Raw genomic sequence first — 14,155 nt, forward strand, 5'->3', positions numbered from 1 at the left:
TCCTAAAGAATATCAGTTCCTGTGAATCACCCAGAGTAGTCTGCAGTCAATTGCTATTATTTGTTAACCCTTGAGTTGCCATACAAGAGTCTGTGTAGATTCATGAAGGGCCTGGAAAAACTGAAGAATGTGTTGAATCGTATCACTGGTTTGGGTTCAGGTTGTCAAGCTAGGCATAAGTTAAGGAGGTACAATGGAATAATGCTGCATCTCTTCACAAGATCAATCACTGGGATAAAAAGGAATGTAAGAGGTAAGAGCTGTGATAAAACTGGCAAAAGAAGTTGGGTGTTTAGAAGATAGAAAATTTCTTTTGAGAATTGAAATGCTCTAAATTAGAGATTTCCAACTTTGACTACATATTGAAATTATCTCTTAATTAAGTTTTTAAAAAATATTGAAATCTGGGTTAGATGTCCTAAGACTTGTAGGTTAAGCATTGAGATTCTTCAATTTCTCCCCAGGTAATTACAATGTGTAGCCAAATTTTTTAATATCATCTTTCATGAGATGGAAGAGAAAGAATGAGAAATTTAAGAATAGTGTACTTTTACATACATATTATCCATAGGATAATCAGAAAATACTTTATGATACCAGACTCTGCCAATTTGAAACTGTTTTCAATTCTTGACTCCTACCATCTAGTCTTCCAATGATCACCTTTATTTATTCACCTGTACAGTACCTGAAGCTAAAGGACTTTACCTGGGCAGGAGGGCACCTTAGGATTGATGGTACTAAGAGGGATTCTCTTATTCCCCTGGGAAAGGTTCAGGTGTCACTAGTTCAAATTAGATCTGGATAAGGTATTGTCACTAAGTCATTTGTTGAGTCCATTTTTTTATAGGCTGAGGAGGTATGGTGGAAGGGACAGAAAATTTTTACTAAGATATCTGGGAAGCCCCAAGACTGCCCAAATACCTATTCTTTAAGTCTTTTGTGGGCCTTTCTCTTCCTTCCTTAAATCTGTTTTTTCTTTCTCTTTTTTCTGAATTCATTCTTTCCACCCTTTTCTACTCTTTTAAAAAAAACTTACCTGCTAGGCTTTGCACTAGAAATGGGGAAAGCACAAATGAATAAGATAGTTTTGGTTGTGTAACTCATGATTTAGTGAGGAAACATACTAAATATCTGAAAAGACTGGGTAATGATGGGCAAGGTCCAATGGTGATTAATTTTAGAAAACATAATGCATAGGAATGATTGTATGAAACACAATGTGAATGAAGGATAGTGTGAAACACAATGTGTACGAATTTTATAAGCAAACCAGTGTAAAATATTTTTAAAATATTTACAACCTAATGGATGAATAGAGTGTGGAAACTATAGAACAATATCATTGATTTCACATACAGACAAGATTCTACTGAACATTATCCAAAAACAACTCAAACAGCACATAAGCAGAGAACTGTCAGAAGTCCAGCCTGTATTTAGAAGGGGTCGTGGTACTAGGGAGATTGTAGCTAATGTTAGATGGATCTTAGCTGAAAGCAGGGAATACCAGAAGAATGTCTATCTGTGTTTCATTGACTGTGCAAAGTCATTTGACTGTGTGGATCATAACAAACTGTGGCTGACTCTGAGAAGAATGGGAATCCCAGAACACTTGACCGTGCTAATGTGAAACCAATACTTGGACCAGGAAGCACTCATCAGAACAGAGCAAGGAAAAACTGCATGGCTCAAAATTGGGAAGGGTGTATGCCAGAGAAGTGTCCTGTCTCCATACCTTTTCAACCTGTATGCAGAACAGATTATCTGGGAGGCTGGGCTCTATGAGGAGAAATGTGGGGTCAGGATTGGTGGAAGATCTATCAATAATCTGCTTTATGCAGATGACACAACCCTGCTTGCTGAAACTGAGGAGGACCTGAAGCGCTTGCTGCAGAGGGTCAAGGACTGCAGCCTCCAATATGGATTGAGGCTCAATGTCAAGAAGACAAAGATTCTCACCACTGGACCAATTGGCAGCATCAGGATAGATGGTGAAGAGACTGAGATTGTTCACAGCTTTAGTTTGCTTGGCTCCACAGTCAACACTCTTGGCACCAGTAAAGAAATTAAAAGATGTATTGCGATGGGAAATTCTGCTATTGGCGACCTCTCCAAAGTACCAAAGAGCAATAGTGTCTCTCTGGAGACTAAGGTGCATCTGATACCGGCCATGGTCTTTGCAATCACTTCTTATGCATCAGAGAGTTGCACAATGACTAAGGAGGATAGAAGGAAAATTGATGCCTTTGAGCTGTAGTGCTGGAGAAGAGTATTGAGGGTACACCATGGACTGCTAGGAAACCAAAAAGATTCGCCCTGGAGAGAGTTAAACCGGGCAGCTCCTTGGAGGCAAGGATTCTGAGGCTCCGTCTAACATACACTGGACATGTTGTAAGGAGGGACTGGTCCTTGGAGAGAGAGATTATGCTTGGTAGGGTGGAGGGACAGCACAGGAAGGGAAGGCCCTCTATGAGGTGGATTGATTCAGTGGCTGGGGTAATCGGGATTAGGGTATCGGAGATGGTGCAATTGGCACAGGACAGAGCAGAGTTTAGGTACATAGGGTTGCTATTAGTCACAAGCGACTCGACGGCAACTAACAACAACAACAACAATGGATGCATAATATCATAAACACATAGAAGGCTTAAAAATCAGACAAGTGTTTGGTGTGTAATTCTCCTGTTACCTTGGCATGTTCAGATGTTGTCATTTGTCTTCACCTGGGAGTGGTTGAGATGAAACAACCCGTAAGAATTGTAGATAGGTACACAGCAAGAGGAGGGAACTAGAAGACTCTGTGAAGGGGCAGCTGGTCTAAGTGGAACCACTGGGAGGAAATTATGAAACCCCAGGAGGAAATTATGAAACCCAAGGAGGAAATTATGAAACCCAAGGGGTCTCCATAAACCGAGGACAGAACTAAAGATGAGGGCAGAATAAAGTTGAAGGAAGGGATCAGAATAATGTATTCATTTAGAGTACTGCTAATGGAGTCATATATTCCTGGTTTTGCTTTATTCATGTGGTAGTTATTTTAAGATAATGATTTGAGGGATAGAGAAAAGAGAATATAGTGTTCTGTAAACATACTGGCCATAAACAGTAGGGTTGAAATCAGAGCAGTGATTAAGAAACTAGACTATATCTAATGAGAGATTTGTCAGTAAGTAGTTCACTCTGTATTACTTCTAAAAGTTTTCATGGAGAGTCAATGAAAGAGAGTGATTAATCTTGCATGAGATGTCTAAAGTCAATTATGAAAGGAGAATAATAATGGGTACAAGATGAATAAAAATTGATAGATGTGACAATATACATGTGACATAAAGGGAGTGACATCACTAACTCTGTATAAATTGCATGACACTTGGCCTATATTCTTATTTCTGCATTCTACTATAAGACTAGAGATGTATTTCCCTCTGAAAAATGATTATACTTAATAGGACTAACATTTGTGGCATCAGGATTGGAGGAAAACTCATCAGTAACCTTTATTATGCAGATAACACCACTTGTGTGTTGAAAGAGGAGGATTTGGAGCACTTGCTGCAGAAGATGAAAGACTACAGCCTTCAGTATGGATTGCATCTCAATGTCAAGAAAATAAAAATTCTCACCACTGGACAAACAAGCAACATCATGATGGAGGGAGAAAAAAATGGAAGTGTCAATTACTTCATCTTACTTGCATCCACAACCAACACTCTTGGTACCAACAGTCAGGAGATCAGGAAATTGTACTGGGAAAGTCTGTAGTCAGGGACCCCTCCAAAATATTGAAGAGCAATGATGTCAGGTTAAGGACTAAGGTGTGACTGGTTCAAACCCTAGTCATTTCATTTCCTTAGTATGTGTTTGAGAGCTAAACAATAAATAAGGGATGACAGAAGAAGAATTAATGCCTTTACGCAACAATGAATGGATGAAAATCCAAAGTCTCTGTAAACATTCATTAAAATTACTAATTAAAAAAAAGAATTAATGCCTTTAAACTCTGGTGTTGGAGAATACAGCTGAAGATCCCATGGTCTGTCAAAAGAACATGGTCTTGGAGAAGGTACAGCGAGAGGGCATCTTGGAGGCAAAGATGATGAAGCGTCATCTCACATGTTTTGAGCATGTTGATAGGAGAGCTTATTCCTTGGAGAGGGACATCATACTTGGGAAGGTGGAGTGGAAGGCAGAAGAAAGGAAGTTGAGTTGATAAGGCGATTGTGGCAATGGGCTTGAGTTTGTCAAAGATTGTGAGGATGGCACAGGACAAGACAATGTTCAGACTGACCTTTTATAGGATCACTATGAGTTGTACTCAACTCGAAGGCACCTAACAACAACAAACAACTTGACCTAAATATTATCATGAAAAGTGAAAAGAGCTGGCATTAGAAATCAAAAGGGAAGAACTCCCTCAGCATCTCAAGCTGAAAGAACTGAAAAAGAAATTCAAGTGTTGAGTTGCAATACCGACGAATGTTATGGGTTAAATTTTGAGTGATCCAGAAAGCATTAAAGGAAGATAGAGGGAATACACGGAGTATTGGCTAACACAGAATCATTTCAGAAGTAGCATATGATAAAGAATGAATGGTAATTAAAGAAGAAGTTCAAGCTGAACTGAAGGCATTAGCAAAAAATACAATACCAATCTTTATGTTTCAACAAATAAATTTAGCTCTGAACATGATCACCATTTTGTACCTGGAAACAATTACCTGACCACGTGATTAGAATAGATCCTTATTTGTTGCCCTTTCCTAAAACAATGATCCAACAGAATGTGGGCATTGTTGTTGTTGTTGTTGTTATGTGCTGTCAAGTCACTTACAACTCATAGTGACCCTATATACAACAGCCCTAAACACTGCTCTATCCTGTGCCAATCTTATTGTCTCAGACACACCCACCCCTATTACCCCAGTGACTGAATCAATCCATGTCACTGAGGATCTTCATCTCCTGCACTGTCCCTCCACCCTCCCAAGTATGACATCCCTCTACAAAGATTGGTCCCTCTTTGCAACATGTCCAAAGTATGTCAGACGAGGCTTCAGAATCCTTGCCTCCAAGAAGCATCCTGGTTTCTCCCTCTCTAGGACAAACCTGTTTGTTCTCTTAGTAGTCCATGGTATATTCAATACTCTTCTCCAGCACCACATCTCAAAGGCATCATCCCTAATCATTGTCCAGATTTCTGATGCATAGCAAGTAATTGCAAAGACTATGGCCTGGATCAGGTTCACTTTAGTCTCCAGACTGATATCATTGTTTTTCAGTACAATGGAGAGGTCTCTGAAAGCACTTTCCCAATGCAATACATCTTTTAATTTCCTGGCTGCTGGTGCCAAGAGTATTGATTGTGGAGCCAAGCAAACTAAAGCTGTTTACAATCTCAATCTCTTAACCATCTATCATGATGCTGCCAATCAGCTCAGTGGTGAGAATCTTTGTTTTCTTGATGTTGAGCTTCAATCCATATTGATAGCTGCAGTCCTTGACTTTCTGCAGCAAGCACTTCAGGTCCTCTTCAGTTTCAGTAAGCAGGGTTGTGTCATCTACATAATGCGGATTATTGTAGAGTCTACTTCCAATCCTGATGTGACATTTCTCCTCATAAAGTCCAGCCTCCCGGATAATCTGTTCAGCATATAGATTGAAAAGGTATGGAGATAGGACACATCCTTGGTGTATACCCTTCCCAGTTTTAAATCATTATAGTGTTTCCTTGGTCTGTTCTGACGACTACCTCCTGGTCCAAGTATAGGTTTTGCATAAGCATGATCAAGTGTTCTGGGATTCCCATTCTTCTCAGAATTATCCATAGTTTGTTGTGGTCCACACAGTTAAATGCCTTTCTTTACATATCCAATGAAATGCAGATAGACTTTTCTCTAGACATTACCAAATTAATATCACATGCAAGTAAAATCTTGCAGAATATTATCCAAAATGGCACAGACAGTACATTGACAGGTACTAGATGTTCAAGCTGGATGAAGAAGAGGCTATGGCACCAGGGATATCATTGCTAATGTCAGATGGCTCTTCGCTGAAAGTAGAAAATACCAGAAAGGATGTCTATTTGTGTTTTATTGACAATGTGAAGGTGTATTTGACAGTGTGGATCATAAGTAACTGTGGCTAAATTGAAAAGAACAGGAATCTTAGAACAATTTATTTTATTCCTGCTTAACATCTACTTAGATCAGAGGCTGTTGCTCAAATAAAGCAACTGAGAACACTGTACAGTTTGTAAAACTTTTTTATTGAAAAGGTAGGTGGCAGGTCTGTATCTTTTTCCCGTCCCTGTTCAATCTGTATGCTGAGCAAGTCATTCAAGAAGCTAGATTTTATGAAGAGGAATGTAGCATCAATATTGAATGAAGATTCATCAGCAGCCTACATTATACAAATGACAGAACCTTGCTTGCTGAAAGTAACAAGGATTTGAAACATTTGCTGCAGATGATCAAGGACTATAGCTTTTAAAACAGAATAATACATCTCAGCATCAAGAAAACCAAAAATTCACAGTAGGTCAATTGACAACATCACAATACATGGAGAGAAAAAAATTGAAGTTGTCAAAAATTTCTTCTGGCTTGGATCTACAATCAACATCCTTAAGTAGCAGAAGTCAAGAGATCAGAAGATGCATTGCTATGGGAAAACCTGTGGTCAAGAACTTCTCCAAAGTGCTAAGAGGCAATGATGTTAGTTTAAAGACTAAGGTTCACCTGATTCAAACCATGACCTTTTGCATTATTTACTGTGTGCTTGGAAATTCTTGGAAGCAGGAGTGGCATCCACTTCCGAAATGGCTTGCCTTCAGAAACGTTATGAACATGGAGAAACGATCAAAGTTATACAAGTGGTCAGTTCTTTCATTCAGGGGGTCACTATGAGTCGTCTATGACTCAACGGCATTTAACAACATCTGATAGTTACTTAATGGATAAGGACAACAGGAGAAAAATCTAATGCTTTTTAGTTGTGGTGTTGGAAAAGAGTACTGAATATCCCATGGACTGCCAAAAGAACAAACAAGTATATTTTGGAGAAAGGTCAACCAGGATGCTCCTTAGAGGTGAGGATGGCGAAGCTTTCTCTCACATATTTTGATCATACTCCAGGCCCTAGCTTCAAATCCTTCATGAGGCTTGCGGACTCAAGTCTCTCTAAACTCTGGAAGTCAGCCGGCTAAGCGGATGGGATGGCTGGTGTCTCCATGGCAGCTCCTCTTGGTGGCAGTTGGGATAGGGAAGTTTGTGGGGTCTTTCCCATAGTGTGTTACTGTCCTTTTTGGCCTTCAAAGGTGGGTGGGCAGCCCTGATCCTAGTAAGGGTAAGTAAAGGCGGAGTCGAGCCTGCAGAGCCTGCTCCAGGCCCTAGGTTAAAATCCTTCACAAGGCTTGGGGACTGGAGTCTCTCTACACTCTGGAAGTCAGCTGGCTAAGTGGGTGCGATGGCCTTTCACCCTGGTATGTAGACTTGCTTTACACAGGTAACTCATGGTTATTGTGAAGCTGAACACTGACACTGATGAGTCAGATGCAAGAATGGTTACCCATGGTGGACAGTGTTTGGTGTAACTCCCCTATTAAAACAAGCTTGGAAGCAGGAGTAGCATCCACTCCCACAATAGCTTCCCTCTGGAAACCCTATGAACCTGGAGAAAGGACGAAAGTTATACAGGAGGGGTCCAGGACTTTTGTTCATAGGGATGCTTTGAGTCGCCTACGACTCGATGGCACTTAACAACAACAACAACGACAGTTAGGAGGAGCCAGTCCTTAGAAAAAGATAACATGTTTGGAAAGATGGAGGGTTAGTGAAAAAGACTCTCAGAAAAGTGAATTCACAAAGTGGCTATAACAAAGGGCTCAAGGGCTCAAGTATATTAGAAATAGTGAAGATGTCAGGGGATAGGTCCAGGTTCCTTCTGTTCTTCATAGGGTCACTATGATTCACACTCAATAGCAACTAATAACAAGTAAAACAAAAACTTGACTCCTAAACTTCATTCTGCACTCCTTCACAGATATCTTGTTTAATTTACCAAAGACTGAGTTCTTTTTCTCAGGTTGCTGATGTCTGTAAATGTCTGTCAAATGGTCTATAAATTCCTGTCCCTCTCCATGCTGTGATCCTCTGTTTCTGAAGAAGAAGATTAGTTTTGCCAAGGCCTGTGGGTTCCATGGCTCTGTGTTCACCAATCTCCCTTCTGGTTGACTAAGAAAGTCTCACAAATGTGAAGCAACTCCAACCTCATAGGCTGAAGATTTTTTGTAACACATTTTTCACCATGACTCAATACTGTGGTGGAATCAATCCTGCTCAAGGATTTCTCAGTGTTTAAACAGGAATCTTGTGGTGATGAATCCAAACAATTTTGATGCCTCTGTAGAGAACTGTTTTGAGCTGGTAAATGGATCAGATTTGGTCAGACTCATCCTGGCATTCGATTACTTGCAAGTCCTTTTCGTCTTTAAATTCCACAGGTTTTATAAACTCTGTGACTTTGGTGACTGGAGTGAAAAAAAATTGCCAAATTGCTATTTTATAACGAGTTAGAAAATTTTGCTTAGTTTTGCTTCGTTTCATTTCCTTTCTTTTGTTCAATCAACAGCTAAACATAAATGTGTTTCATTGTTTGGTATTGTCTGCCTTAGTATCAATTTCTCTGCATTTTTCATTTGAATTTGTTTAGGATACTCTTTTGTCTTATTCTAGGAAACATCTAACTGGCTTTGGTGTCCTGCTCCTCCATATCACTAGTTTACAATCTGTCATGGAGATTGAGACTCATATCTAGGTAGGCAACTGCATCTAGGAAAAACTCAGTTTCATATTTTAAAATATGTCAGAGAAGAAAATTTAAAAAACCAACCAGCTGAAATCTTAATCACATAGTTTGGACTCAAAACTATGTAGATCACAAAACAAAGTTTAATAAATCCAAACACAAACAATGTTCAGCTGACCAAAATTAATGTTAAGAAATACATCTACAAATCTGAAAAGTTTCAAAGCAGGATCATGTGGTGATGCAGAAGACCATGAACTTTTCACTGCTTGATACTTGTGGCCTTACCTTGAGGAGGGGAGAATCCCACAAACAAACAAAAAATCCAAAATCCCAAAACAAAACAACTAACTGGGCCTTCTCTTTTCTCATTTGTAAAATTGGTTATTAAAAGCACATACCTTATACATTGTTTGAGAATTAAATGAATTCATAATTAATCACTGTATTACTATTAGGTGCTGTCAGTCTGAATCCTGTCCTTTCCTACGCCAGCCTCACCATCCCTGATACATTTGAGCCCATTGTCACAGTCACCATGTTAATCCACCCTATAGAGAATCTTCCTCTCTTTCACTGACCCTCACCTTTCTAAGCATGGTGTCCTTTTGTGAGGGATAGCCGCCCCTCGCAACATGCCGTACTTGCCTCCAAGGAGCACTCTGGCTGCACCTTTTCCAGGACACAGCAGTTTGTTCTTTTGGAAGTCCATGGATTATTTAGCACTCTTCCCCAACATCACAACTCAAAGGAATCAATCACTTACTCCTCAACCCAAAATTATCAAGATGGTTCTGACTCATGGTGACCTTTCATTGGGTTTCTGAGACTGTAAATATTTATGGAAGGAAATGGTTTACTTTTGTTCCTGCCAAGTGGTTGGTGGATTGGAGCTTCTGATATTTCAGTCCACATTGTTTTTGTTATGTGCTGTCAAGTTGCCTGCAACCCACAGTGACCCTATGTACAGCATCTCTGCAGTCTGCCCTGTCCTGAGCCAGTCTCACAAGCTACTGCATCAATTCATCTTATCCAGGGTCTTCCCCTTCTGTGCTGTCCCTCCACCCTTCCAAGCTTGTTGTCCTTCTCCAAGGACCTGTTGCTCCTGGCCACATACCCACAGTATGTGAGACGGAGCTTCAAAATCCTAGCCTCCAAGGAGAAATTTGGTTTCACCCTCTCTAAGACAGACCTATTTGTTTTCTTGGCATGTTCATGTCCATGGTATGTTCAAAACTCTTCTCCAGCATCGATTCTTCCTCTGTCATCCTTAGCAAGTAATGGCAAAGACCATGGCCTGGATTAAGTGCACGTTAGTCTCTGGACTGACATCATTGCTTTTCAGTCCTCTGGAGAGGTCCCTGATAGCAGATTTTCCCAATGCAATTCATCTTCTGATGGACAGACACACATGGCACACTAGACCATCAAATCTCCTTAGAGATTTCTAGCACATGATAAGTATTCATAAGATTTTGATCTCTTCACATCCCAGATGAGCCCCCCCAAAAAAGACTTTGATCTCACGATGATACCAATTTATAGTTCTAGCAACATTCCTTCTTTTTCTTCTTCCTTTGTAGTCCCATAAATCACACTCTTTACATGATCACATTTCCAAAATCCCAAGTCTCTTCTCTCCTATAATCCTGAACTTCCCTTACTTTGCCTAATTTCCCCACCTCCCATCCCTCTCTAGGATTTTACTTGAGCATGTGCCTTTACAATCACTTGCTATGCATCAGATATCGGGACAATGACTAGGGAGGATAGAAGGAGAATTGATGCCTTTGAGCTGTGGTGCTGGAGAAGAGTGTTGAATGTACCATGGACTGCTAGGAGAACAAACAAGTTCATCCTGAAGAGGGTTAAACCAGGCTGCTCCTTGGAGGCAAGGATTCTGAAGCTTCTTCTGACATACGTTGGACAGGTTGTAAGGAGAGAGCAGTCTTTGGAGAAGGACGTCATGCTTGGGAGGTTGGAGGGACAGCCCAGGAGGGGAAGACCCTCTACGAGGTGGGTTGATTCAGTGACTGGAGTGATCAGGATGGGTGTGTCAGAGAAAGTGCGATTAGCACAGGACAGAGCAGGGTTTAGGGCTGTTGTACATAGGGTCACTATGAGTCACAAGTGACTTGACAGCATATAACAACAGCAACAATGTGTTTGTCTTCTCTGTTGCCACCTCATCCTTCTCCTACCTCTTTATTCCAGATTGTAATTTCTCAATTTTGGCATCACTGCTAATCTGGACAAGATCATTCTTTATTTTTAGGGAGGGGGAGAAACTGTATTTTGTGGAATAAACTTTAGTGGTATCTCTGGTGTCCACCCACTGCACATAGCAGTACTTCTGCTTCTGTCAAGCTGTGACAGTCAAAATTTTCATGAACAAACAAAAATCAAATCCACTGCCATATTGTTGTTAATGACAAATCACTAACCCTATAGAACTGAGTAGAACTGCCTTATGGAGTTTCTGAGGCTATAAATCACTAGGATAGTGGACTACCTCATCTTGACCCTGTGGAGCAGCTGGTAGATTAGAATTATCAACCTTTCAGGTAGCAGCCTAAGAATTAACCCACTGTGCTACTGTTGGTTTTATTGTCATCATTATTATTGTTATATACCATTGAGTCAGAACTGACTCACAATTGACCTTCCAGTGGGTTTTTGGTGGTGGTAAATTGCACAGGAGGAGATTGTCCATCTTTCTCCCATGAAGCAGCTGGTGGATCGAAACCTCTGTGCTGGCAGCATGATTCTTTACCACTAAGCTCCCTAAGGCTCTTAAAATGTCCCCTATACCTCTAGATAATGAACATTTGACTATGTAGATCATAACAAACTATGGCTGACTCTGAGAAGAATGGGAATCCCAGAACACTTGATCATTCTAATGCGAAACTTATACTTGGACCAGGAGGCAGTCGTCAGAACAGAGCAAGGGAACACTGCATAGTTCAAAATTGGGAAGGGTATACGCCAGGGATGCATCCTATCTCCATACCTTTTCAACCTATATGCAGAACAGATTATCCGGGAGGCTGGGCTCTATGAGGAGAAATGTGGGGTCAAGATTGGTGGACGATTTATCAACCATCTGCGTTATGCGGATAACACAACCCTGCTTGCTGAAACTGAGGAGGACCTGAAGCGCCTGCTGCAGAGTGTCAAGGACTGCAGCCTACAATATGAATTGAGGCTCAATGTCAAGAAGACAAAGATTCTCACCACTGGACCAATTGGCAGCATCAGGATGGATGGTGAAGAGATTGAGATTGTACACAGCTTTAGCTTGCTTGGCTCCACAGTCAACAGTCTTGGCACCAGCAGCCAAGAAATTAAAAGGTGCATTGCTATGGGAAAGTCTGTTGTTAGGGACCTCTCTAAAGTACTGAAGAGCAGTGGTGTCTCTCTGGAGACTAAGGTACGTCTGATACAAGCCATGGTCTTCTCAATCACTTGTTATGCATCAGAGAGTTGGACAATGACCAAGAAGGATAGAATTGATGCCTTTGAGCTGTGGTGCTGGAGAAGAGTATTGAGAATACCATGGACTGCTAGGAAAACAAACAGATTTGTCCTGGAGAGGGTTAAACCGGGTGGCTCCTTGGAGGCAAGGATTCTGAGGCTCCGTCTAACATACTTTGGACATGTTGTGAGGAGAGACCGGTCCTTGGAGAAGGACATCATGCTTGGGAGGGTGGAGGGACAGCACAGGAGAGGAAGGCCCTCTATGAGGTGGATTGATTCAGTGACTGGGATAATTGGAATGGGAGTGTCAGAGACAGTGCGATTGGCACAGGACAGAGCAGAGTTTAGGGCTGTTATACATAGGGTCGTTATGAGTCGCAAGCAACTCGACGGCACATAACAACAAACAACAACAACATATCTCTAGATGTTGACAAACGTCTCCAGTTGAAAACCACTCCCTATTGTATCTGTCCCAAATGAGATGGATTGATAGTGACTGCAGGCATAGTCTCAAGTGTGTCAGAGATGAGGAGGATGACACAGGATAAGACCTATCATGGTACTGAATGGTACTCAATTTGACAGCACCTACCAACAACCACAACATATTCACTGCTTATTAGTTATATGTCCATCAAAAGCATGTAAGTTCTCATAGAAAACTATGTATTTTGTTATAAAGTAGACGGTCACCCCATGTTTCCCCATAAATAGTCCTTTTATGGATGATTACTAAATGAAACAAGTAGTGGTACACGGGTAGTGATAAGAAGAAGCTTTATTATTTTTTTTTACAGAGTCAGACAAAGGCCAAGGAACACATTAGCTGGTGACAAGGAAATGAGAAGTCCTGGCAAAGCCTTCTAGGGGAAGCTCTGAGCCTGTAAAATAACCACGAATAATCCATGAAGCTTCACCTATGAAAGCACATCTCAAAAGGATGCTTAGGCAGGGTTCATCTTTCAAACTCTGAAAGTTTGTTTGCTTTTACGGTTGCTTGTGTTCTCCACATTGTGCAGGTCAGCAGCAGTCCCCAGAGCTGCAGCCACAGCCAGAGCCCCCCAGCTGGTCGCTGCCATCATCACTGCAGTTGGAGCTCCTGCGCCCACAGAGGTGGGACCTGCGGGGCCTGTGGTGGCTCAGGAAGCAGCCAGTCTCAGAGCTGGGGCCATGACAGCCCCCAGAGCTCAGGGCACAGCCAGAGGAGACTGGGGGCAAGCACTGTGCGGGCTTCTTAGGGGGACATTTGGGTGATGGGCATTTAGGAGGGGGCTGGCACTGCTGCTGGTTTTGCTCACAGGACATCACAACAGAAGTCACCTTGAACAAAATAAAAGCAATTGATTAGTTCACAGCCTACACTCCACTGTTCCCTTCCATAATTTCTTAGACCCCTCATTTTAAGACCAGCCACTTCAAAGGCCAAGAGCGGAGAGACAGAACAGAAAGCAGCTTGGAGTGAGTTGGAGCATGGAAGGTGCCTCCCACTTTGCTGTCCTCAATTGGGCATCCACATTTTTTGTGTCTTAGTGGAAACCAAAGGAGTGGTTCACACTTAGGGGGAAACATTCTGGAAGCTACCAGAGGACATGTCTGTACCTGTGAGAACACAGATTAAACAGGATGAGAGGAACCCTGATTTCCTGAGGTCTCTGCAGATCCCAGAATCCTTGTCTTGTTCTCTAGAGACTCATTCCTCATTCTTACTTCCGCCACTGCTGCCCTCTGTGGCCCTGTTTCTGCCATTTGCACTCCAGAACCTGTATTTCTCTCCCTCCACTATGACATGAAGGAGCTCTGCTGGCTTAGTGGTAAGGAGGTGCTCTGTCAAACCAAATAAACATAGTTTAAATCCATCAGC

The 14,155-nt window shown here is 41.6% G+C and overlaps 1 protein-coding gene across 1 annotated transcript; it reads right to left on the bottom strand.

Moving 5' to 3' along the window:
- Positions 1–13,314: 13,314 nt before the first annotated feature.
- Positions 13,315–13,599, bottom strand: LOC102873204 (late cornified envelope protein 3C-like). The gene has a single exon (XM_006900070.1). It carries the CDS (start codon positions 13,597–13,599, stop codon positions 13,315–13,317), a length of 285 nt encoding a protein of 94 aa, XP_006900132.1.
- Positions 13,600–14,155: the final 556 nt, after the last annotated feature.

Source organism: Elephantulus edwardii, unplaced genomic scaffold (assembly GCF_000299155.1).
Source record: "Elephantulus edwardii isolate Elephantulus edwardi_28Jun2011 unplaced genomic scaffold, EleEdw1.0 scaffold00273, whole genome shotgun sequence".
In the NCBI taxonomy this organism is placed as follows: domain Eukaryota; kingdom Metazoa; phylum Chordata; class Mammalia; order Macroscelidea; family Macroscelididae; genus Elephantulus; species Elephantulus edwardii.